At 40.5% G+C, this 21,441-nt stretch overlaps 3 protein-coding genes and 1 non-coding gene across 4 annotated transcripts in view; 3 read left to right on the top strand and 1 right to left on the bottom strand.

The window, feature by feature from the left end:
* The first annotated feature begins 590 nt into the window (after positions 1 to 590).
* LOC136678231 (importin subunit alpha-3) lies at positions 591 to 15,048 on the top strand. The gene is made up of 17 exons (XM_066656196.1): positions 591 to 757; positions 4,271 to 4,315; positions 4,572 to 4,661; positions 4,761 to 4,790; positions 5,797 to 5,849; positions 6,560 to 6,655; positions 6,764 to 6,849; positions 7,473 to 7,559; positions 8,363 to 8,532; positions 8,677 to 8,721; positions 8,874 to 9,005; positions 9,397 to 9,525; positions 10,733 to 10,837; positions 11,348 to 11,419; positions 11,545 to 11,707; positions 11,816 to 11,910; positions 12,495 to 15,048. Exons 1-17 carry the CDS (start codon positions 689 to 691, stop codon positions 12,591 to 12,593), a joined length of 1,566 nt encoding a protein of 521 aa, XP_066512293.1. The 5' UTR covers positions 591 to 688; the 3' UTR covers positions 12,594 to 15,048.
* A 1,101-nt stretch (positions 15,049 to 16,149) lies between these two features.
* On the bottom strand, positions 16,150 to 16,223 carry trnat-agu (transfer RNA threonine (anticodon AGU)). The gene has a single exon. It is a non-coding gene; the product is annotated as a tRNA-Thr (tRNA).
* Positions 16,224 to 16,776: 553 nt separating this feature from the next.
* LOC136678118 (tripartite motif-containing protein 59-like) lies at positions 16,777 to 20,939 on the top strand. Its single transcript, XM_066655979.1, has 3 exons — positions 16,777 to 16,821; positions 16,908 to 16,966; positions 19,615 to 20,939. The coding sequence occupies exon 3, from the start codon at positions 19,657 to 19,659 to the stop codon at positions 20,932 to 20,934; it is 1,278 nt and encodes a 425-aa protein (XP_066512076.1). The 5' UTR covers positions 16,777 to 16,821; positions 16,908 to 16,966; positions 19,615 to 19,656; the 3' UTR covers positions 20,935 to 20,939.
* The window catches only part of LOC136678117 (intraflagellar transport protein 80 homolog), a 101,129-nt gene continuing 96,634 nt past the window's right edge, over positions 16,947 to 21,441 (top strand). The window contains exon 1 of the mRNA XM_066655978.1: positions 16,947 to 16,966. The gene's annotated coding sequence lies outside the window, so the exon portion shown is untranslated. The remainder of the gene's footprint in view (positions 16,967 to 21,441) is intronic.

The following is a 21,441-nucleotide window of genomic DNA, read 5'->3' as shown; positions in this document are numbered from 1 at the left end:
TCTCAAAAGCATAGCTTCTAAAGGGTTTCATTACAAAACGTTGTAGGCTTATCATTTTAAATCAATGGATATAAAGATGAACAGTTATAAAACAAATATGACCTTCCTGCTATTAAGCTCTATGTAGCCTTGCCATTTTTCATTCGTGTAAAATTAATTCCTAACGACTTATATAATAAAAAAACAAAACATGATTTTGAATGAAAGCCTTCGTACGTAAATGTGACTATATAACCCGGCACGACGGGGAACCCCCTTGAAATTGAGTGAACAGGACTTAAGAGGGAGTCAGAAGACCTATGAGATCTTAAAACTGTTAAAAACTAAAAGCCTATTAACTGTTTTGCTCGCATGGAAGGAGAGGGCACTGATGTTGTAAAGCACTGTGCTTTACCGACGCATTTTCAGTGGCCACCGATTTTAAAAATGGGATTCTTGAGAAGCTCTAAGACGAGGAACGCTGTGAAGGGAACGAGCATAAGTGCTCATAGAGCGGAATGGGACGCGCCCCTGGGCTGAGGCTGCACCCACACCACCGGCATTCCCACTATGCAATGCGGGCTTATTACTCGCTCTCGAAAAAATAGTCCGGTGCCTAAGAGAACGGGCTGTTCTGAAGGAGACTCACTGACAAAAATCGAGTTAATTTTCCCCCCGTACTCACGGTAATATCGATATTTTCGTAAACATGAATGACAACGAGAAGCTGGACAACCAGAGGCTGAAAAACTTCAAGAATAAAGGTCGGGATTTGGAGGTGAGGAGCGTTAGTTCGGGTGGGAGTCCCCGCTTTATCCCTCAATGCGCTGTGACGTCGTTTACATTTTACACCATTTTCGCTTGAATTGTGAAACTTTCCATTTCGGAGTTTATCTATATTTTATCTCCACCAGTGCTGCATTTTTTCTGCGCGGTGTTTAATCGTCGATGCTGAGTGCTGAGCCCCTGGACCGGCTTTATTATTCACCGAGTCTCGCCGTGAAACGCGACTCTGGGCTAGTTAGCATTCGAGCTAACGTGCCCTTCCCTCTGCGATAAAAGAGCCATCACGTCGTCGAAACCTCGTTAATGTATCCACTATCACTTTCTGATTGGATTTGCTCACATTTCTGTGATAACTTTGTCAATATTTTACTGAATCGCTTCCTTCTGTTGCCTCGCTTTAGTAGCATTTTAGCTCCATGTTAAACTACCAGCGCAGGATGATGGATGAGTCACGTATTCATTCTTAACGCCCGTAACGTCGCAGCCACAAACGAATCAGTATACATTGGATCAACCAGCAATTTAAAATCTGTTCCTTCGCATTTTTCATCTTTGCCAGATTTTAGTGAGCGGCATACTGGCTCTTTTCAGTGAGTCACATTTTGTGGTTCATTTCACAAAAAAGAATCGACTCTTAATTCAGTTTTTATATTCTTACCTAAATTTCGTTATTTATTTTTCGCTGTAGTCTTCTGGCTTCGAGAAAAACAAGTATTATTTTTAAAATCCTTTCAAACGAATCCAGAGCCTAACAAAACAGTAAATTGTTATGGAACCACTAGGAAAATCTACCCGTTTGTTTGTTTGTGTTCATCTACAGCCTTTTACATAAGTTTCATACCCCTGTTCAAATCACGTTTGTGTTTTTTTCATACGAAAATACGTACACATTCTCTGGAGGGAAACATCTCGACATTTTAAAACGCTTAATTGCTGTTAAAGAACAAAATGGTGTAACATTAAATCATAATGTACTCTCAAAATTGCAAAATTGTCCTATTTTATGCTAAAATTATCCCAATTGGGGCTGTGGTAACTATTTCACTTGGACAAAACAGCAAACATGTAGTGTGTGGGGGGGATGCGCAAACTTTGTCCTAAGTCTTTCGTTTCCATTCATATTCATTGCGAGTCGACTGCCAACCTTCACCCAAAAAGAATCGAATCCTTTGTTACAGACTCATCTCCAGTTCGCCGCTGTAGCTTCAGCTCTGGCCTAGAGCAGAATGCAGCAGCGCCGGGCCGAGTCGAAAAATATCCCACATAATGCCGGAATATGCGAACTGTTTCCCCGCACAACTCATACCTGTTAACAGTGTATAGAAATGTACCGTTTACCGTCGAATCCTGGCGCGCGTTCATTAAAAAAATAAATAAATAACCGGGTGTTTGATTAGCGACTTAGCTGGGTTAGCTATGCTAACTATTTAGCCAGCGGTTTGGTAACGGTTTTGTATCTCGACTGTTAGCCGCCCAAGCTACAGAGATAATAAACCCTCTGATTTTAGGCATCAATCCTTGACTAAATATATTTTAAACCGGTAAAAACGTTACAACAGACGGAAGTTCTTAACCCCCCCCCTCCTCTTTAGTTCTAGACAGTTCTGCCATGTTCTTCTGAAATGAATGTTCATGGCATGGCTGAAGATGGGCTGGGCGATATGAGTACTTTATCATCATTGTGGTTTTTCTGACAATATATTTTTGCTTTTTATGGATGCACGGTGTGATAAAGACAAGGATATATATATATATATATATATATATATATATATATATATATATATATATATATGAAGTATATCATAATGTCTTAAATTGTGATACAGCATTTATGCCCTAAAGCTGGTTATTTCCAACGATTTGTCTTAGAGGTTAAGGCTAATCATCTGAACAATGTTGTTGATTGAGAAGGTGATTTAACACAGGGAACCCTTTAAGCCATGGCCAGAATACTGACTTAATAGTCCGTCCTCATTTTGAGCGAATGAGAACATGATCTCTGCTCCTATGTTTTGAAATGATTCCCAGCTTCTCTGATCCAAAACAGAGCTGTAAACAGTCAAACTAAACATTGCAGTGCATCTAATTTTGTTAAATATCTTCAGTATCACACTTCCTGAAGTGCATTTTCTATGTTCCTTTATCATTTAAATCTCAATCTCGTAGGCCTTTTAAAAATTTGGGTGGTGGTGAAACCTCCAACAAGGGGCTTTTTGTTTCTATTGATCCTTAGCAATCTAAATAAGCAGTTGAAAAGACTTGTGAAGTTTGTGTGGCTCAGTCTAAACACTAAACCCTGGCCAAATCATTGTAACTTAAGTATATACTACATATAAATGCCTTCACTGCTTTGTCTACTCATGAAATTTTTGTGAGTCATGTTTTAGGAGCTGAGACCTGCTGTGTGTGTGGGTGTGCGAGCGCTTCAGCATGGCGACATGGATCAGTCTGAAATTCTTGAGACGCATTGCCTGCTCTCAAAGCACTAACGGATGCTTACAGCCCCTCTTCCTGGGGCATGAGCTCACACGTTTCTCTATTACTGCCGCCCCATGTTAACATTTAACCTGACACAAGATCCTTTAACAAATGTCTGTGACACATTTAGGGATGCACAAAAATATCAGCTGATATTTTCTTTAAAAATTTGTAGTAAACAAGCTTAGACTTGAGTGGTGTTTCAGACCAATATTTGTGGATTAGATCTTAATATCTACATTTCATAAACATGTATACCATCACAATTGCACAATAAAAATATTGGATGGCCACATTGTCACATTCTCATATCTCTGCATCCCCTGTCATGTTTTTACATTAAAAAAAATAAAGATCTTCAATTATTTCTGATACGTTTGCATTCAGTTGTAGAGGTTATTAAATGTGATTTAATGAATGATAATTACTTAACCTAGCATGACAGACAACAGTAACTTTGTTGGGTATAGTTAAAAATGCATTAAAATGAATCCAACCGTGCTGTTCAGTCATTCATCAGAGAAGAATTGGAGTCTGTGATGGTGCAGAGTCTAGTCTAGATGTGTGGAATGCAATAGGAACATGAAGGTAACTCTCTAAAATCTGATGAGAATCAAGGTGCAGTCGCTGTGGAACTCATAAAATTAGTTATTTAGCTAATAGGATTTAAGAATGTTTATACTGAAGGGTTTATTGAGGAACTGGGTGTGCTTTCTTAATGAATCCATTGCTTGAGTGTAGCTTCTGTGTTTATAGGCAAATCTTGAGCCGAGTTTTCACACAAAATGTCCACAGCAAACATTGTGTTCTTGCAGCATAGTCACACACTTGGTAGTTATTATAAGTTGGAAACCTCTTTGCAGACTTGTACTCGTAATCTGTGACTCCGGCTCTGATGTGGTGTTGGTAAACGAGTTTACATTCCAGTTTAACATTTGTGAAGGGTTTACAGTGGGTCCGTTAAAGCAGCATCGTTACACCCTAGTGTTTTAGTGTCATTGACAAGTTTTTAATCCCTCCACAGACTATGAGGAGACAGCGAACAGAGGTGGTGGTTGAACTCAGAAAGGTAATTGGTTTTCATTATTTCTCTTAGGATGTGGTGTTATAGATATCCTTATAATTACCAATGAATTGGGCAATACACTTACATATGTAGGAGAAACATTATACTTTAGATTGTAATTATAAATCAATGCACAAGTGGTTGTTCTTCATTACAATGCTATGCTTTAACTGATAATAGAAAACAACTGGCATGATATAGGACTACAGTACAGGAGATCTAGAGGAATTTTCCCCTAATTGTATGAAATTTCTCTCAGAATAAAAGAGATGAACACCTGCTGAAGAGAAGAAATGTGCCGCATGAGGACATCTGCGACGACTCTGATGTTGATGGAGATTACAGATCGGTAGATTCCCCTCTTCTGTGACACATTTTGTAATGTCACCTATTGTTAATGTAACCGTAATTATAACCATATTATAATGTGATTATTTCTTGTTTACAGCAAAACACCTCTTTGGAAGCAATAGTTCAAGTGAGTATGAGTGTTTTTTTCCTCAAAAAGGTTGAATGAGTATTAAGCATTATTAAGTTTTTCAATAATATAATCTCCTGTTTAAAAATGTCAGAAGCACTTTGGAAATGGCTCCTCTTGCAGTAAACTGTCAGGTCCTGTATAGCACTAATAAAGCAAATAGAATAAACAAGTGGTTAATACTGCTGTCACAGTACTTTATAGTCATAGTGTTCTGGTGTAGTAAATATGACTTTCGATACTATATCTGCCTAAATATCTCGATACCGATACTGAAACGATACCATGGCAAAAACCTTAAACATCAGGGAAAGTAATGTACTTTCTCTACAAACTGAGGGCAGTCAGCAAAATCGCTGGTATCTGCTTGTTAAGTGTGACGCCACACGTGACGTTTCGTCATTAATGGGTCCAGTTGCGCTCAGTTCAGGAGTTCAGAAAAAGGGATAAACTGAACATAAAAGCAAGCAAACGTGTCTTTGGCAGCACATTTTGCACATTCGCAACTCATTATGAACTGTGTGAGCTGCCGTGCGGTCCAACTATGCTGCTCCGTCTCTGGAGCAGATGAGCCGAGTCAAGGGAGCTGTGTCTCCTGGAGCTCCATGTCTCCCGCTCATGGTCAGTTCCAGTGCTCTAACATTTTTTCTACTGGCGATTCTCTACTATATAAAGCAGTGAAGGCTTGTAGAGAGTCATTGGTGCTAGTCGGGTTTTGTTTTTCTTTTTAAATAAGTCGCTAAAACTAGCAGCAGAATCATTGAGAGGGAGAGGAGGCAAAGCACTGTGGGCGCACACTTCCCCCCTGTGGCACTCACTGGAAATACCGCTCTTATTTTAAAAACTCTTTCTTAAAGTAACGGTACTCGTTATGTGGGATATTGTACCGTTTTTAATGACAGTGATTTGCAATACTTTGGTAGAATTGGTATACCGTGGAGCACTAAGTACTGGTATGTCTGTTTTTATAAGGGACAGTTTCTCATGGTGTTAACCTCTGTTTCAGAATGCAACCAGTGATAACCAAGGCATCCAGCTGAGTGCTGTCCAGGCCGCCAGGTAAGTTGCACCTGAGAGCCTTTACAATGCAGACTGACGCTCAGCTCAGACATTCCATGAAGGTTTTCACAGCACATGTTGAATGGTTAGTGAGAGCAGGCGGCTTGAAATGAGGCAATACTTGTGTAATTTCATTCTAGGGAATTATTTGTACATTTAATTATTTTCAAAACATTCTTAGAGTCTTTCTAATCTGTCTGTGTAGATAGTGTGGGTTTCCTGCAGGGACTGTTGGCTTCTGTTGGTTTGTTGTTCTATGTATTGAGTGGAAAGTTTGAGTGTTTTTCAAATCTATTGAACCCGAAGTGGAGAAACTACATGGTCAATATTTTGACTGATTATATGTAGCTTCTAAAACTGCATCAGTGTAAAACAAGAATGGCCATTTTCTTTCCCATTTAAAACAATGCGTTCTGTTTTAAAATCTTGTCTTATTTTATCGGCTGTAACATTTAAAATGATCTAGTTTCTACATTCACTATCCATTTTAAATAGACCATGTAAATGCATTTTGTAGTCCTATAAATACAGACTGTGGAACATCTGTTGATCCGCATACATTGTTATCCTAGACCTCTACAGTGTGGTGAATCACTCTCAGCGCTTTAGTGAAACAGACTTGGCAGTGGTGTGTTTCACTGGTTCGAGTGGATCAGGAACAGCAGTGGCGGTCTGTGTTTGTTTAACCCTCAGTTCTCTCCTCTTTACAGGAAACTTCTGTCAAGTGATCGCAACCCTCCAATAGATGACTTGATAAAGTCTGGTATTCTTCCAATTCTAGTTCACTGCCTGGATAGAGATGACAAGTAAGATAAAAACCCTTGTGCCGTTTCACTAGGAGCTTCTTTTATTATTTTAAATATGATTATTTTTATATAATTATCTCATTGCTCTTTTGTTGTTTTGCCATGTAGTCCATCTCTTCAGTTCGAGGCAGCCTGGGCTTTGACCAACATTGCTTCAGGAACTTCTGAGCAAACACAGGCTGTAGTGCAGTCCAGTAAGTGTCCAGTTTGTTGTGTGTTAGGCAGACACGAAAACCTATGGCTTTATCATTTTTCTCTGATGTTATTGGAAACAATAGCCCAACAATAAGAGCAGCTGTTTATACTGTGAGCCCTTTATTGAGCGCTGGGACAACAGAGATGGTGCATAGAGTATCATAGTAAAACAGAATCACTATCAATAATTAATCACCTTATTTATTTGTGGTAAATTGTGGTTTATAATTTTATCCTATTTATAAATCAGTGGATGAAATTTATAGCTATATGGAGAGAATAAGCTTCATCAGTAGTGCTTTCTGTAATTCAGTTATTCACTTCATTTTCAATGAGAGAACAAAGTTTCCATTCACTCTTTCATTGACTGGGGTGTTACTGAATGCATTAAATAGTATTAAGTGGACAAATCGATGGCAGAATAAAATTCATACTGGATTATAAGGCTTGTGGGCAGGCAGCAATGAACAGCATCTCTCTTGGGAGTGTGGAAAAGCACTGTGCTGACTACAGTTCCAGTCTGCTAGGGAGTTTCTGTGAAAGGGAGAAATGTCTGAGTCATGCTGTCTTTAATTTCTCTCTCTCTCTCTCTCTCTCTCTCTCTCTCTCTCTCTCTCTATAGATGCAGTTCCCTTGTTCCTCAGGCTGCTGCACTCTCCCCATCAGAATGTGTGTGAACAAGCTGTCTGGGCACTGGGTAATATCATTGGTGAGTGACTTATCTCTCTCGGTCTTCTGAGTACAAGAAGTCATCTAATAATAATTTCAAATATCACTCTGCCTCTATAGTTCCTAGTCATTAAAGTCTGGTTTTCCATCCACCAAGGTTTTGCCAATTATGAAAAAATGCACAAAATTAGCAAAAACATCCAAGTATTGCAAAAAGAGTTTTGTGATTGGACAAGGTGGAAAAGTTTGACTATTGCTCATTCACAGAAGAGTAATGGGAAACGTGTTTTTTTATGAATAAATGATGAGGTTTCAGCTTGTTCGTACCTACTGCTTACATGGCACCGTGTCCCCCCCAGAGCCCCGGACTGACCCTGTGACCACATTATTTTAGAGCATGTGTAAATTATTGAACACACACAGCACTGAGCAAAAGTCAGAGACCACACAGCATTTATTTACTGTCCTTTAAAACTTCAAGAACAAGCTCCACACAACAAAAACAAATACATATTAAATCAAGCTTTTCTGATAGTGTGTTTTTGATATAAACAATATCAAAGCAACAACCCACTCGGATCTCTCCCTCCCTCGTTTCGGAGTCACCCCATCACAGAATCGATGTCGTCTGGAGATTATTTGCAAAAGTGAAGGTGATAGAAACTTGCATAACATTTACAAACCTTTTTGGATGGAAACCCACCTATTGACTCCAAGGTTCTTATTATTGGTTAATGTTCTTGTCGAAGAATGACAAATCTTTGTGTGTTGTTGAGATTGGATTATTGTGATAGACTGTTTATGGGGTGGAGTAGTTAGTTGATGGTAATGATATTCCCCCAGGTGATGGTCCCCAGTGCAGAGACTATGTGATTAGCCTTGGTGTGGTGAAGCCACTGCTGTCCTTCATCAGCCCCTCCATCCCCATCACCTTCCTGCGCAACGTCACTTGGGTCATGGTTAACCTCTGTCGTCACAAGGACCCTCCTCCACCCATGGAGACCATCCAAGAGGTCTGTGTGGTCATCTGCAGTTGTCGGCAGTTGTCATGGCTTTGTTATCATTAATATAAGCAAACCCTATTTTTATTACGTAAAAGAAAATATTTCAGCTGGAATGGTAGAGGACATGGTGCTTATTTATTTGTTTATCCACAGATTCTGCCCGCCCTGTGTGTTCTGATTCATCACACGGACGTGAATGTAAGTTCTGTCTCGCAGTATTTACAGAAACGTGTACGTGCCAATGACACTAACTTTTTCCTTGTGAACATGTACGTGTATGGCTACATGAGTGAGGAGTGGGCATGGCTGTGAGCTGAGAGTGAGTTAGGTTGTGTGTTGTGTCTGGGCAGATCCTGGTCGATACGGTGTGGGCTCTGTCGTATCTGACCGACGCTGGAAACGAGCAGATCCAAATGGTCATTGACTCTGGCATCGTTCCTCACCTGGTGCCCCTTCTCAGCCACCAGGAGGTCAAAGTTCAGGTCAGTTACCATGCAGATGTTTTAAAAATACCATTACATCTAGAATAAAGAAACAAAGCAGCTTTGCATTTGTCTATTGCACTTTTTATAGCGTCTAGGAAGAGGCCTGCTTCTGTCTCATAAAAGCAGAAGTGTTACTAAGTGTCTGATTTTTATTTACTATTTTATGTACTGTTAACTAAACAAGTCTTTGCTGTATGACATTGTGAACTAGACCGTAGGAATCAATTTCAGAAAACAACTGCATGTGATGACATTAATCTGAAAACATTAGTTTATCCATCGAAGTATTCTTCAGTTCTTGGAAATGACACGTCTGCCTAATTTTGGAAATTTGTTCGTAAATGTTGACAAGGCTGGTTTACTTATAAACAGTGTGTTCTGCTCTTAGACGGCAGCCCTGCGCGCGGTGGGGAATATTGTGACCGGGACAGATGAACAGACGCAGGTGGTCCTGAACTGCGATGCCCTGAGTCATTTCCCTGCCCTCCTCACTCACCCCAAGGAGAAAATCAATAAGGTACAGAAATACACAGTGCCAATCACTGCTTTATACTTCAGCCGGATTAAAGCTGTGTGATTTGGTATTGATTTTCCGTTCCAGTGGTAGAGAAATAATACGTTAATGTCCCATTGGTTTTCTCGTGGGAGGAAAATGTAAATAAGAAACGTAGGTGTGTTTATTTATGGTGCATTTCCAATTTCCGTAGTCATTGCTGGTGAGGGTTTCTGACACTTGTGCAAATTTTAGAAAATAATAGGGACTATATAAAATAGACATCGTAGGATAAAACTGGACAAAAATGTTGATAAAGGGGAAACAACGTTCACAGATGAAGCACTTCAAACCGATTCCTTTCATAATATTGTTTTTATTTTCTTATTAATATGCAGTGATGTTGACAAGGCCAATCTACTCTTGCTTAATTGGTCAAAGCCGTCATCTATGTGGATCTGGCTTAGTTTTCTGTTAAAATGAGCATTATAAGTGTTCTTTTAGCATACGTAGCAGCATTCAGAAAGAACAAACATTAACTCAATGCGGATGTTTGTATCTGATTTGGTTATATTTGGGAAACAATGTAATACTGAATCAGCACAGCCCAGCACTTATCTGGAGTGGAATAATTGTTGTTTAGCTTTGTTTTTTGTGCATCTGCTGGCGTATATGTTGGATATGATGATGATAGAGACCTGGCACTTATTTGTGTGTGTGTGTGTGTGTGTATGAGGTATGCATATGGTACTCTACTTTGATAAGCCACAGAAGACATAGGATGACGTGGATGAAGATCAACTAAGGAACCAACTCTAGATTGATTTAATTAGGTAGTTTAGTATTAATTCATAAGAGGAGAACAGTTATGTAGTGGGTGGGTGAGTGTTGGATGTGAGTGTGTTTTAATTATCCTGCTGGTGAATAGGGGGTGCTAGAGACCAGAGTCTTTGCAGATAAAGGAGTGCATCTGAGGCCCGTCACTCACAAACAGAGGCTTCTCAGTGACAGGGCTGATGATTAAAGCCTCAAAAGTGCCCCCGTTCTCAGTCCTCCCAGTGCCAGTGTCTCGGCCAAGAGCTGAGGCTGCTCTCAGTTTCTTGGAGAGTCTGATCCAACACCGTCTGTAGTGCAGACAACCTCGATGTGTTTGTAGGAAAATTGAGCAGTGATTGAAGAGTGATAACTGGTGATTGTGCCTTGAGTGTCTTTCTGGACGTCTTTCCTACAGGAGGCAGTGTGGTTTCTGTCCAACATCACAGCCGGAAACCAGCAGCAAGTCCAGGCAGTTATTGATGCCAACCTGGTGCCTATGATCATTCTTCTGCTTGACAAGGTTTCTTGTTCTCTTTTTTTAATTTGGTGTTTTATGGGTGTTGTGTTTTGGATATTAACATTCACTATCCATAAAAGGTTTGCAAGAACAATAAGACAATAATATAAACCAAATTCTCTTATTTTATGCCAAAAATGCTGATGTCAGACCAATTGATATACATTGGGATGATTTATATTGTTGTTTTTTTCTGAAAAAGCAACCAAAACTCCTAATAAAGCTTGTTTATGTAAATACTGGTGTCATCTTTATATTAGTTTGAGGCATTGAGGAGGATTTGGAAACTAAACCTGTGGTGTTTTCACTAGCTCCAACACTGGATGCCTACATTTAGTTTCTAACAACTTTGTTTTTGGTTCAGTTATTTGCATTTATTCTAATCTGTCTCAGTTTTATTAGGAAACTATTATGTAGAATAACAATAAATTGAGTTCCCTGTGAAGCACTACAACAATGAAGTATAATAATAATAATAATACTAATGGTCTAATCTGTATTTTGTTTTTCCAGGGCGATTTTGGCACACAGAAAGAGGCAGCCTGGGCCATCAGCAACCTTACAATAAGTGGTCGGAAAGATCAGGTGAGACTTCACATGACCCCCCCACCCCCCTGTACAGGGCTGGTTTTGGGAAGTACTGAAGCACAGTAACAGAATGCATTCGCACTGGATTAAATTATAATTCAATATTATTTTGTGTCCCCTAGGTGGCGTACCTTATTCAGCAGCAGGTCATTCCTCCCTTCTGCAACTTACTGACAGTGAAGGATGCTCAAGTGGTCCAGGTGGTTCTGGATGGCCTGAGCAATATTCTCAAAATGGCGGATGATGAGGCAGAGACCATTGCTAACCTGATTGAAGAATGTGGAGGTGAGGAGTGGGAATATATTCTAGATATGTGTCATAATCCATTCAGACTGGAAATGTGGTTTCTGTCTTCTGTGCATAGATGTAATTTCTCCATCTATTTTTACTCAGGCTTGGAGAAAATCGAACAGCTGCAAAATCATGAAAATGAGGACATCTACAAACTCGCTTACGAAATCATTGATCAGTTCTTCTCATCTGATGATGTAAGTTTTCTTTCTTTTATTTATTTTTAAGTTTGTTGAAAATAGTTTGTTTTAAATAATATTGTGTATAACTACAATACAGGGGGTCCTCGACTTACGACGTTGATCCGTTCCTACGTCACGTCGTAAAGCGATTTTCGGTGTAAGTCGGAACATATGTACATACAAGCCTGTCTCATCCACGTTGAACACTTGTTCAGCACAGTTAAACCCCCCCATCCCCCCCCCAAATATCCCGAGCCGCGTCACCGTATATTCTATTGCCGCGCACACGACGTTTACGACGCAAAACCCCTTAGGTCGAAACAAGGCTTTATACAGTAAATGGGAGATGTGTCGTAACCACGAAACGTCGTAACTGACGTAACCCGAGGACCTCCTGTAGTTATAATAAACCAGTGTGTTATTAAGGCTACCAAAAAAATAATAAATGTACGTGTGAGAATGGAATGGAAGTACATATAATCATCATTAAATAATTTCACACTTTTATGAGGCTGAATCCCAAAACGATTCCCATAAATCTCACTTGTCCAAGTGTCCAAAGCTTGCTTAATTTAGCTGTCATTCATGTCTCTCTACAGATTGATGAAGACTCAAGTCTGGTTCCAGAGGCCATTCAGGGAGGAACGTATGGGTTCAATTCTTCAGCCAACGTGCCAGCAGAGGGGTTCCAGTTCTAGACGTGGTGACGCGAGATCCAGAGTTTTGTTTGTGATGCAGCACTCTGTTCAACATACAAAAAACAAATTAATTAGGAGAGAAAGAGAGCGAGAGAGAAGCGCGCGCGAGAATGTGAGAAATTAGATCCATTGTGCTTGGCTCATGGGATCCATGGCTGCATCTAATCCAAGAGAAATTGTGTGGATTTTCGTTTGGTGTCCTGGAGGATCCAGTCCAAATGAAGTTTGTGATGGCGAGTGGGTGCGAGTGAGAATGAGTGGCTACTATATGTTGCAAAACACGACCATCAACACTGAATGCGTTCAGAGAACATTTCGTGAATCTTCACAAAAACTTCGGGATGTCTACCAAACTGCGAAAAACAAAACGATGTCGAACCATGGGCGAAAGAACCAAGACATCGCAAACTAGCAATTGGAGACAGAGACACCAAGAAAACAGAACCTCTGAAAATGAATACACAACAAAAAATACGAACCATATCACATTTGAGAGGTTCCCAAGGAGTGGGAGGAGTCAGTCTGGTTGGCTGCTCCCAACAAGGGCCACGCTGTGAGAGTTGTATGAGTGGGCCGTTTGGCGAATGAATGTCTGGACTCGGTGCCGAGGAGGCGAGCTGCTTCTTCTCCTTCCGGACTGAGGAAACCTTCAACTTTTTTAGCGCACGAGCCGCGTCTCCGCACTGTCTGCCGGCGCCAGACTGCGCTTCGTGTGCAAGTGAGCGGACGAATGGGTGTGTGTGGGGAAAATTAAACAAAACACAAAAAAAAAAACATGCGTGACTGACTGGAACGTGTGCGAAGCAGAGGCTGAATGTGGACGCATGCAGAGAGTCACCATCGAAAAACGCATAGGCAAAGTAACAAATGGAAAATTCAGAAGATGGAAAACGGCCTGAAGGAAAAGGCTGATCAAATCTAAAAAGTGATTTAAAAAAAAAATCCAAGAAGAATAAACCAACAACGATTTAAGATGACAATTTTTTTTTTCTTTTTATTATTTTTGAGAGGGGGGGGTTGGTGGGTTTGTAACAACACTGGACTGGGGCAGAAAAACATGGCCATTGTGTATAAAGGAAAATGGAGATTTATTCTAGCTCTTGATTTGCTTTTAGTCTCCACTTTTATTTTATTCTTTTTTTTTTTTAATAATTAATTTTAGCGTTTGGTTATATTTTCATTGCTTGGTTAGAACTGCGTTATTTACCCCCACCCCCCCCCCCCCCCCCCACACACACACACACACACACACCACAGTTCCACTGTAGTTTTACCTTTTGAGGCAAATTTAGTTTGATGCTCTCGTCGTCTTGTTTTTCTGCGTGATTTTCTTTGCATTTTTTTCTTTTAGTTTATTTTTGACGCAGCGCTGTTGCCATAGCTTTAAGCTATTACATGGGGAGATTTAGAAAAATTGTGAAAATGAGGCCATTTATGTGACGTCACAGAACACAATCTGCATGCACCATACTGCAGCATAGTTTTAGGGGTTTTTACTTTTGTTAGATACATGTACACAATGTAATGTGGTTTTTTTTTTTGTTTTTTTTTCCTCCCCCCTCTCTCCTCATTTTCTTCCTTTTTGCTTTATTAGTAATAACCTGCTGTTTGTGTTACATGCCTCTACATCCTCTACTCGACTTTGCACCGACCCCAGATTGAGAGTCTAACTCTAAAACATTTCACACAAACAGGGAAAGTCTAACGTACAGCAGGATGTGGATTAATGACGGACAAGTCAGCACCCTCCACTATATGCTTCAATACAATTACAATCTTCATTACCTTGTTTTATTATTTTTTTTTTCTTTCTTAATATAAATGTAGATAAGATAGTCATTAATGTCAAGCCACATTAGGGGAGTAAGAGTCTTCACAGTAGTTTCAATGATTTGAAATAAATGACCTGCCTCTTATTTTGGGGTGTTCCTATTATTGGGAGAGATGTTTTTTCATAGTGTGATAATCCAGCTCCCTAAAGTCTCTGGTGGCTCGCAGACTGCTGTGCGGTGCCTTCTTTCTAGAGCACAAAAAGACTAAAAATGCAAAAAAACAAAAAAAACAAATGCATGAACAAAAGTGCTGTTCTTGAGTACATCCTATTGTCCTTATTCCCTTAGAGCCCCTTTTTATTTTTATTTTTTGTGTTGAAATTTCAGAACACTGTAGAGATGGATTACTCTTTGTGGTCATAACCTTCTGTTGGACATAGGGTATATTTACAGCATTCCTTGTTAGCAGAGATGTGGTTTCAAAGAAGGCAGGGAAAAAAAAACAAAAAAAATCATTGGGATTAGATGGTATGCTTAACCTGTTGAATATAGACTACGGGCTAAGTTTCTGTGATGAAATAAATATTGAAACCATAATATTGTTCCTGTTTATTCTCTTTGCCTTCCTTCTGTCTCTCTTTACAGCATTGTAGAAATCTACACCAACATCTGTATTTAGAACCTGCTGTACGTTAATGCAGTGGTGTGTGTTGGAAGCTAGGCTAAGGCGATGAATGGACCGACAGATGTACACTCTCTAATCGGCTGTGATCCGGAACTAATCGTCCAACATCAGAACCTGGTCTTGTTGCTGAACACAGTCAAAGCCTTTGACTTGTCCCAGATTTCTCAAAAGTATACAAGCTGTTGTTCATATAAAGTGTGATTAAACCTACTCTACTAATCTCCTTTCAGAAGAGATGGTGGATGAGTAAGTATTGACCACATTTTGACCATTTTGAGGTCACGTCCCTCACTGCCGTCGTATGCTTAGCTGAACCTGTGTGCGCTTTTAGGTCCTTTACACCTTTATTTGCTACACAAAACATGGGAATTTCGTTTTTAATTCATCCGAGAACTTACATTTCCGTTTCGGCATAGCTGCTCGAGATGAGGGTAGGTACATGAGCTTTGCCTGACGTAAAAAAGGACTACTGACGTGCAGACTGACCAATTAAATGTTTACAGAGAAGGTTATCGACCAATAACGGTAGCTCTACAGTCAGACCGTCCAATCAGAAGATTTTAGGCTACTCCACCACGCCCCCTTCTCACTCAAGTGAACCAATCGGAGTAGGGGAGGGCGGGACTAGTTTGTGAACGAAACTTCTCGAAGTTCTATGTAAGCTCTAGAAAAACAAAATGCCGGACGTTTGTGAAATTCCTCACGGACTTTTTTAAGCCTAAAAAAGAGGACATGTCCGGGTAAAAGAGGACGTCTAGGCAGTAACACATGCACTGGAAAAGCTTTATAAAGAGGTTGGAAAGTATTTACTGGCATTAAGATTATTGTGGGGTTAGTTATTACTGGTGTTATCATTGGGATGAATCGCAGTTCGTTCAAAGCTGCTTGATATTAAGTGTTCAACCGTAGATGACAATCTTCATACCTTTTTTTAAATTTTGCACAATTTAATTGTGATTGATTGACTCTATACATATCATCCAAAGACCTTTAACTTGATCAGTTCTGTAAAGTAACGTTGTTTTGTGACCGTAATTACACGGAAAGTGTTCAATGCTCAGTTCTTCGTGTTGTAGCTGAAGAAAACGTGCTATGTTTAAGGCACCGCTGGGATTCGAACCCAGGATCTCCTGTTTACTAGACAGGCGCTTTAACCAACTAAGCCACGGCGCCACAAATATCACACCGTCTCCAGATACCTGCAGTGCCACTATAAACTACGCTCTGCTGCGGAATTGTCAAAATTACAAGGAGTTTAAATTGGGACAAAAACTTGAACAAACATCCCACCCCCTTTCTGTTTTCTTCCTTCTTTTTTAACCCTCCGCATTCTTATTCTTTCCCTCGGACTGTGTTTCCACAGATTTATTCAAAAGCTGGAACAAGAACCTGATTGGTGGGGACTGGGCTTGGAAATACGCATGCGCAGACATGAAGGTTGAGCCGGTTCTGGGAACCGGTTCTTTCAGGATCGAGTTGAGTCCCATGGCTCAGTGATTCGTAATTTGTAATTTTGAATTAGTAATATTTAAGCAATAAATGACACAAATAAAAAGTTGAGTGAAAAGGTAGCGCTCTGCTTATTGATTTAAGGGCACATTTGGATATTAGGTGTGCTTGTCTTGTCCGTTTTTGCTTGTATGGATACATAAAAACAAAACAGAATCTGTTCGATTCTTTCTCCCGAAAAGAATCGGTTCAAAACAATTGATTCGGGAATCGCTGGTTGCTCACTACAGGAGACGGTTACAGTTACACGCTGTAACAGCAGGTGAGTCTTCTCTTAAAGAAAATTAACAATTATTCAGCCTTTATTCGGGCGAAAACTCACGGTCTGTCTTTCATTCCTCTTTATAGGATATAAAAGGACGGGATAGTGACAGCCTCCTCCCCAGTCTTCAACAGACAGCGTCTAAGTAAGTTATTCTTAGTGGGTTTACAGGGATTAGTTTAGCTTTAAAGAAACGTGGACACTTTTTGTTTTCATCTGACGTCCTGAGAGAAAGAGACGGTAAGAAAGTGGAAAAAGCGAACACTGGTGGTTTGTTTGTGCGAGGTGCGTTCACTACCCCCGCTTTCCCGCTGTGTCTAAAGGTTCATTATTGAAATTGTATTCTTCTTCCAACGCGAATCTTCATATACATCACACCAAATCAAGAGTGAACAAAACGCACGGCCTTTAAATGCATCTCTAAATCAACTTATGTTGAAGCTGTACCAAATTTTACAAAGCGTTATTTTGGGAACCGCTTCTAAACGTTATGGTGGTATTGAAGGCACCCTTTCGCTTTTGTTTTCTGTGGTGTTTGTGTCGTTGGCTGTAATGGGAAAGAAGTAGTAAGAGGGCAATTCCACGTATATTTTTAAAATTTCAAAATGTTGTTCAAGAGTTATATAAACGTCAGTCAGTATTTTGAGGTGAAACTGGTAATCCAGAAGATTTCACATTGATGACATACATCATACACCTAACAAAAAAAAAAAACACAAGCTTGTCAACTTGGGTGGGGCTTTCCAGCTGCAGGCAGTTGGTTTTGTGTGTACTTATTGTACATTTTAGAAAGTAATTAAAGTGGCTGCATCTGTGTTACAGACATTATAAGCCTTTCACCATATTAAAGTAATTGAATTGGTAATTTTCTGTACTGTAATAAGCCATTTCAGTGGACCATTGACTTCAAAAAAAGGTGTGAATCCCAAGTAGTTTAAAATTAATTCACATGGAATTCATTGTTTTGGTAAATTAATATTTTTACGTAAGGCTGAATTAAGATAAGTCAGATGGATACCCTGCCACTGTCCCTATCTGCAGGAACGAGCTCTCTTCGCAGCCCAAAAAGTAGGTTAGATTTCTAAGCTGAGCCAGTCACGGAACTAGGTAAAGTCCATTCGTCTGGCTCTTCACATTCACTGCATTGATGCGGAGTAGGGATCAGACTGACCCAGTATATCTTACCAGGATTACAGACTTACTGCTGTAATATCTTAAGCCTCTTCACAGTAACAAATTCACAGCAGTAAAATGTGATCTTTTAAGACAGAACCACCTCTGAGCAATAGGTAGTGGTTATTTTTTGTTACTCCTTCTCAGTGCATTGTACAGGGGTTTTGAAATTAAAGGGTGAAGATGTAAGCTACATTTTTCAGAGCAATTTGGGGTGAAATTCTCAATTCTAGAGAAACTTGTTAGATTAGTTTTTGCAGTGGTTGTGATAGAAGTCTGATGACTGGGAATATCACTGTAGGTTAAGGTCTCAGGTATGACATATGTAATGTGATTTTTTTGTTTTTTGAAAACACAAAGATGGCATTTAACCCATGCATGGCAGTGATCAAACAGTTATTAGGGGCATTGACCACACTTATGGCACTTTTACACTGCATACTTAAGCTTTATTTGCTTTTTAATGAGGTAAATCTGGTAACCATGTACTTTGTAGTCCATGCTCTCTCGTGGAGCCAAGTAGGGACTAAACCGTGACATGTAAACTAGCCTGTGTCAGTCATCACTCTACACCACGTAATGCAGATGTCCAGCACAAACCTGGCATCTGTAAAATCTCCAGCTACAGCAGAGATCGCATTTGTTTTTTTATCCTACTCAGAAAAGTTATGCTGTGGTCTTTTAAAGGAGGTTTAAACACACCTTGGATCGCTTAACGTTACCGCTGTGGTGGTTTCCAAAGCCCACTGTTCCCCCAATAGAGCTTCATGTTGGGTGGGAGCTGTGGTAGTTAAAAACAGACCAGGTACAAAAAAAGCAAGAGTTGAGTCAAGTAGTGTAGGTACCATGCAGTGTAAAAGTGACAATGGAGAGGTGGGTAGACAGATCAGCGTCCAGAGAGCGTACTCAAGGCAAAGCTGAAAATGCTGTTTCATCACTTTCCCATTATTTCTTGTCAGTCCAGGGGAACAAACTGGTCCCAAGTATATAAAAGCAAATATAAGGAAAGAAAGTGGGTCAGTACATTTCCTTACAGTGAAATATTTCAAACCAAACGCTAAAATGAAGAGCAAAATTGTTCTGAAATTTGAGCTATGGATAAAGCATGGTGTTTTGATCAATTAGGGTTGAATCACAAACATCAATACCTGCCCTAAACTGCCCATTGTGGCCACAGAATCCTCAAAGCAGTGGGCCAAGACCTAGTGTAGAACTTACCCACAAGATCAGAGGCTGTTGCCCCAATAAAGGGGGGCGAGCTGCTTCTCTCTCTGCCTGGAAAAAACTGATGAGCCAGCGTCTGCAGATATAGCCTCATGCTTCTGGGATTTTATCATTCTGCCACTGTGCAGCTGATCCACACTTTCATCCTCTCTAATCACAGGACTGAAATAGCTCTTTGCAGATAGGTGAGAACCATATTAGTGGCATACCAGATTGTTGGGTAACTCCCAGTGGTATAATCCTCCTTCCACAAATCTCACATCTACGTTGTTGTGCTGTCACAGGACTGTGATTTTAGAGGAGTAATGTAATGTAGTTTCTGAGCCCAACTCAAATGAGTTTCCTCATATAGAAAATGAACAAGGCACCAAGACTGTTGTTCTTGTGTTTTTTCAGGAGAAGGTGTGAGCACCAGAGAACATCAGCCCCTGCTGTGGTATGGATAACCTGGAAGAGGACCTCACTTGCTCCGTTTGTTACTCAATCTTCGTCGACCCAAGGGTGCTGCCTTGCTCCCACACTTTCTGCAAAGGCTGCCTAGAGAACGTGCTCCAGGTTTCTGCCAACTTCTCCATTTGGCGGCCACTACGGCTCCCGCTCAAGTGCCCCAACTGCCGAAGTGTGGTGGAATTGCCACCCAATGGTGTGGATGCTCTCCCAGTCAATGTTTGTTTGCGCGCCATTATAGAGAAGTTCCAGCGTGACGGTCAGCCTCGGGCTCCGACCTGCCCTGAACATCCTCGCCAACCTCTGAACGTTTACTGTGTACAGGATTGCAAGCTCATATGTGGCTTCTGCTTGACCATTGGTGAACATCACGGGCATGCAATCGATGACCTACAGACGGCATACATTAAAGAGCGAGACACTCCAGCCAAACTTGTTGAAAGTTTGACAGACAAGCGTTGGCAAGAAGTTTGCACGTTGGTTGAGCATCTAGAGCAAGAAAAAGCTCGATATGAAGGGCTGGTGCGTCAAGATCGCGAAGCAGTCGTGCAGTTCTTCCAAGGATTGGACCGTCTTCTTGCTAAAAAGAAAGGGGAGTTCATGAAAGCTCTAGATACAGTGAATATGCGTCTTTCCTGTGCCTATGACCCTCTGATCGAAAAACTGAAGGATATGAAAGAGGAACAGATTGATCTAATATCTCTGAGCTCATGTGTTGGAGAAGAGGAGTCTCCCCTTGCATTTCTGGAGAAGGTACACCACTTGAGGCAGAGGGTGGATGCTTTAACCCAGATGGCACTTCCAGAGATCCCCTTGCTCCAAATTTCACCGCGTGTGGAGGACTTCCTTGGAGAACAGTGGGCTAACGTGACTATCGGGAAGTTGGAAGATGGCCCAGTTCCAAAAATCTCCTGCCACTTAAAAGGGTGCTCCACAAACAGGACGACACACTCCATATCAGGCCGAACGTGGTTCAGGTTTCAATCTTTCACATCCATTGCGTTTTTGCTGATGCTACTGTTGCTGCTTCTGCTTTTATGGTGGAACCCTGTGGGTGGAGCTTCCCTTGGTTTTTCTATTTTATCACAGATTAGTCAGGCCGCCAAAAACCTCGCAGCAGAACTGACCATTCCTCTCCACGGATCAGGGACATTCCTCTACTGCATGTTCCGTGACGTAAGCCTTAAATTCAGCACATATATTTCTGCTCTGGGGGAGAGCACCTACCAACATGTGGCCTTCTTTTTCAAAAAAATTCAGTTATGCTAAGACATGGCGTAAAACAATGGTTTACATGATTTCAAGTTCTGTACAGTACTGACCAAGGGCACGAATATACAGCAAACCGTTTAGCACACATTTAAGCACAACTTCTAGAGAGCTCAAAAGGGGCTTGTTAGTTTAATATCAGGAGACGACAAGCCAAAACATAGTAGGAAATATTCCTGTTCTGCAGTGCAAATGAAATTAATCATTAACATGCCTAGTGTTTTATACCTTACCTCTGATGTTGTATTCTACTTTTTATTCTAACTTTTGCTACTAAATTTTAATACTGTTTGTCTGAATCAATATGTATAGATCCGTTGAACGAAATCTTTTCTACACTCGAGTGCTTTATTTCCCACCTCAGAAAACAGATATATCCAAACCTCCTCGTATTACTTGAACAATACCAGCACCTGATGCATAAATAAATATCCATATCCTGTAGCACATTTCCACCGTAGAGACAGTGGTGTCAAACAGTCTGAGGCCACCTGAACTTTACACTAT

This window comes from Hoplias malabaricus, chromosome Y (assembly GCF_029633855.1).
Source record: "Hoplias malabaricus isolate fHopMal1 chromosome Y, fHopMal1.hap1, whole genome shotgun sequence".
NCBI lineage: Eukaryota > Metazoa > Chordata > Actinopteri > Characiformes > Erythrinidae > Hoplias > Hoplias malabaricus.
The sequence above is the reverse complement of the archived record's forward strand: the minus strand, read 5'-3'. Positions and strand labels throughout refer to the sequence as shown.

Excerpts from the sequence above, each read along its gene's own strand:
- LOC136678231 (XM_066656196.1), top strand. The coding sequence starts at position 689 with ATGAATGACAACGAGAAGCTGGACAACCAGAGGCTGAAAAACTTCAAG. Across the intron at positions 4,316-4,571 it reads TGGTGGTTGAACTCAGAAAG|AATAAAAGAGATGAACACCT; the intron begins GTAATTGGTTTT and ends AATTTCTCTCAG. Across the intron at positions 7,560-8,362 it reads GGCACTGGGTAATATCATTG|GTGATGGTCCCCAGTGCAGA; the intron begins GTGAGTGACTTA and ends ATATTCCCCCAG.
- LOC136678118 (XM_066655979.1), top strand. The coding sequence starts at position 19,657 with ATGGATAACCTGGAAGAGGACCTCACTTGCTCCGTTTGTTACTCAATC.